The 4,473-nt window shown below is 46.6% G+C and overlaps 1 protein-coding gene across 1 annotated transcript in view; it reads left to right on the forward strand.

Annotated features, from left to right (window-relative positions):
- The first annotated feature begins 3,226 nt into the window (after positions 1 to 3,226).
- The window catches only part of ECHDC3 (enoyl CoA hydratase domain containing 3), a 55,404-nt gene continuing 54,157 nt past the window's right edge, over positions 3,227 to 4,473 (forward strand). The window contains exon 1 of the mRNA XM_014536470.1: positions 3,227 to 3,351. Within this exon, the coding sequence (XP_014391956.1) occupies positions 3,227 to 3,351 (125 nt within the window). The remainder of the gene's footprint in view (positions 3,352 to 4,473) is intronic.

The following is a 4,473-nucleotide window of genomic DNA, read 5'->3' on the forward strand; positions in this document are numbered from 1 at the left end:
ATTTGGCTTCTGGAATTGCAAATCCAAGAACCAAATGGCACAGTCTGAATACATCGGGGGCGTGAGCGGGGAGTCCCACCAGAGGTGCCCTGAAACAAAGGAAACAACTTCAAAACCACATCATGCAATCTGGACCTGTTACAGGACAGATGGGTCTCTGAATTGTTTGATTCCATGAGCAGAACAGAGGAAGGAAACGTTTTAAAATGAGATTATGTTATTTTCCCCAGTGCTTATTATGAAACCTTCCTGAAATGAACTTTAAATATCGGCAGCCCCTTTCAGGGGAATGAATGGGATTCAGCCAGCAGGGGTTTGCAGGGAAGTGGTTCCATTATGAAAGATGTGGAGAGGCAGAGGTTGAGATGAATAATGGATCCCTGTGGGGTCCTTTGGCTGGGTGAAAAATCAGGCTCTAAAACACAGCAGCCTGTGTGAGGAGAGGACGGGTATCTTTGAAAAAGCTCTGTGCCCCATAAACATTAATTAAGGGGTCCTTTTTCAAAAGACATCAATTGTAATGAATAAAAGGACTCTTGCATTCTTTGCCCTCAAAAGAAAAGTGATTGACAATTAGTTATTGTATAGAGGAGAAAAAAATCCTGCAAGTTATGAAAATCTCCCCCAAATGTAATCACGCAATCATTCTTTATAAGGCTAGGCTGTCTATACAGAATTTTCCAAAGCAAGTTGTCTGTATTAGTCAGCCCCAAACCCTGCTGAATAATGATGATAATAATAATAGTAATAATAAAAATAATAAGGCATTCTGCTAGCATTCTCTAGTCAGTGACTCCCAGGACTAGCCGGGGATTTGTCTCCTTTGCATGGGTGTCCGCCTACACACACCTCTAAATGTTAGGGTTCCCCAAGACCTTCTGAGTTGGAGCCCACATCCAGCTTCTTACCTAACATGGTCACCGAGAAGTTTGGAACATCTGAAATTTAATGAGCTTCCCCATCCTCCTCCCAGTCTTCACCAACTCTGTAAATGGCACCCACATCCAGCCAATCACCACGCTAGAAATTAGGATTCATCCCCTGTTCTATTCTCATCACCGAGCCCTCAGACCATTCTCTGCAGAGTTATGAAGAATGCCTTCTTAAAGCGTAAATAAGACCATAGCACTGCCCTGCTTAAATCCTTCACTGAATTCCCATTGCACTTAGAATAAAATTCAAACTCTTGCCATTAGCCTACAAAGCCTGCATGGTCTTGTCTGGGGATTTCTCAAGCCTTTTCTCAATCACTTTTTCCTCACTCACAATGTTCCAACACCACCAGGGCTTTTCCGTCTTAACACTCTTGTTCCTTCCACTCTGAGCTTCAGTGTTTCCTGTTGGCTGTGCCTGCAGAATTCACCACACAACATCTCAGACCACCACTTTGAATATAGCACAACCTCCTTTTTCTTTTCATTTCCAGGGTTTGGGGCTGAGCTATTACTATTGGAGTTAGAGATGGTCCTCAAATAGCACCCTTTTTCTCTATCAAAGTTCTAAGCCTTTGAGAAATAAGTCAAAGAAGCCAAGCAAATGGAGACAAAATATCACTGTTATTATGACTGACAAAAATGAATCTTTGAAAATGTGGTTTCTAGCATCTGCAAACTAGTGGCTTCCTAACACTAACCTAGGTTCAAGCGGACCCGCCCACCCATCCTAGGCTGTGCTGGGTCAGGGCAGACCCTCACCGGGCAGGGGTCTTGCCCCTAGAATGTTACAGCAGGGAGGGGCAGAGCAGACGCGTGCTGGCCGCAGGCAGACCGGCTCTCCTAGAAGAGGAGGGACTGGATCTGCAAACCCAGTTTCCCTCTCCTAATGCAATTCTTCCTCTAGGAAGTGACGTGACAGGAGGAAACCAGAGGGTTATGCTAGCGAAGCTCCCTCTACATGGAAGGAAACCCTACTGAGCTGCTCTCACTGCCCCCCAATGTCACCCCAGAAGTGCTCACTCTGACTCCCCTCCCCTGAGCTGGACTGGGGGGTCTTCATCCGGCTCTCCTGGCACCCCCCAAATGAGAAACAGCATGAAAGCCCCCAGCAGGTGGGCACAGGCCCTGATGCTCTTTTCCATAGAGAAGGGAAGTCTGCCCTCCTCACACAGGGCTTTGCAAGACTTTTCTTCTTAACATTCGTAAGACAGAAAAAGGGACCGTCAGACACAGGCCGCCCATGACTCTGCGGTTAAATGGTTCCATCCATGGCTCAGTGGTTTGACTTCCTGGCAACAGCATGGGCTCTCACAGATTGAACTGGTCTTTTAAAACCAGGCCGGCTGCATTTGAAGTCTCTCTTCCAAGGAGATTTAAGCCGCCCCCACATGGGGCACAACACGGATGCAGCTCATCCTTCTGCAGGCATTACAGAGAAAGTGGTGTCATCACCACTTGCGATCTACAACCTGTCCAACTCTGTGCTGTCTCACTCTAGCACTCACGTTCTTCTTTGCAAAGGGTAAATATTTAAGCCTGAACGGCTGCAGAGAACGAGGAAGAATGCGCTCACATGTAGGGCAAGCAGCCCGTGGGGGAAGGCTGACCTCCCAGATTGAGGGCAGGAGAAACAGAGTTATTAATATGGAAGTCACAACCTAGATGAGACAAGGCCGTTCCCAGGACAGAGGAAAGCTTAGCCCTGCCCCAGCCCCCACACTAGGGGACCCTGTGAGCCAGAGGACTAAACAGAGGACTAATCAGAGACCCACTTCTGTGTGTATACACAATAGCACTGAAGACAGGGACTCAACCAGACATGTGTGCACCTATGTTCCTAGTAGCTCTATTCATTGCTACTGAGAAAGCCCCAACACTGCACAGATAGACATACACTTACATCTAGGCATGTCAATTTGTACAATAAATCCTTAAAGAGCAACCGCCAGCCCACATTGTTCCACAGGCACCCTCCAACCAAGCAATCCTTTAGTGACTTTCAAACAGGTCTTGGTGATTCTGTTAACCATCAGCTTTCCACAACTGTCCAACTGAGGAGGGAATGGATGCCCAGGGAGACTTAACCGAGTCTGCAGCCTTCGTAGGCATGACCCTGCGTCTAAAGCAATATTGAAATCGTGCCTGCACTTCACCTGGAATGCCATTCCCTGGATAATTTGTCAGACATTTCTGAGTTCTTACTCTGCCAGGCCACACAGAAAGGAGCAGATCCTTAAAGCATAAATTGGATGAGGTAAATATTAGAGGGATGGTTTGGAGGTGGCAGGCGGATGGCATTCAGAGGGGACCACATGAGCAAAGGCATTGAAAGGGAAAAACTGAGCAACTATGTGGAAATCGCAAAGACCGGGATGTGCAGCCAGGCCAGAACTCAGTCTGTACCCTACAAGCAGTGGTAAGTGACAAGATCTGGGGCCAGTGGGGAAGCTGGACTTGCAGGAACCAGGACAGGTGGCACAGACATGGGTTAGAAGGCTGTCGCTGCAGCCAGTGTTCCAGGGAAGCCTTGTAAGGTGAGAGGTTTAGGCTGGTCCTTAAAAGATCCAGACCGGATAGGCAGTGGCATAGGAAAATGAAAAGGTCTGTTTGGGCTCGGCTGGTGTGACTCAGTGGTTGAGCATCGACCCATGAACCAGAAGGTCACCCCCTAGTCCGGGCACATTCCCAGGTTGCAGGCTCAATCCCCAGTTGGGGGCATGCAGGAGGCAGCCGATCGATGATTCGCTCTCATCATTGATGTTTCTATCTCTCTCTCCCTCTCCCTTCCTCTCTTTGAAATCAATAAAAACATATCTTTTTTTTTTTAAAGGCTTGTTTAGGTTGAGTGAGGACCCACCTAGGGAGTGGGTTTGGGGTCTCATCTGTGGTCCTGGAGTCACGGGGCAGAGTAAGTAGCCGTCTGAGGTGGGTACAGACAACTGCAAACAGACTCCCACTTCCATTATATCTATTAATGTTCTTTTTTTAAAAAAAATAAGTCTTAATTGTTCAGATTATTACAGTTGTTCCTTTTTTCTCCCCATAGCTCCCCTCCACCCAGTTCCCACCCCACCCCATGCCCTTCCTCACCCCCCATTGTCCTCGTCCATAGGTGTTCGATTTTTGTCCCGTCTCTTCCCACACCCCTCACATCCCCTTCCCCCTGAGAATTGTCAGTCCACTCCCTTTCTATGTCCCTGATTCTAATATATTCACCAGTTTATTCTGTTCATTATATTTTTTATTCACTTGATTTTTAGATTCACTTGTTGATAGATATGTATTTGCTGTCACTTTGTTGTTCATAATTTTTATCTTTACCTTTTTCTTCTTCTTCCTCTTCTTAAAGAATACCCTTCAGCATTTCATATAATACTGGTTTGGTGGTGATGAACTCCTTTAGCTTTTTCTTATCTGTGAAGCTCTTTATCTGACCTTCAATTCTAAATGATAGCTTTGCTGGGTAGAGTAATCTTGGTTGTAGGTTCTTGCTATTCATCACTTTGAATATTTCTTGCCACTCCCTTCTGGCCTGCAT

The sequence above is a fragment of the Myotis brandtii genome, unplaced genomic scaffold (genome assembly GCF_000412655.1).
Source record: "Myotis brandtii unplaced genomic scaffold, ASM41265v1 scaffold163, whole genome shotgun sequence".
In the NCBI taxonomy this organism is placed as follows: Eukaryota; Metazoa; Chordata; class Mammalia; order Chiroptera; family Vespertilionidae; genus Myotis; species Myotis brandtii.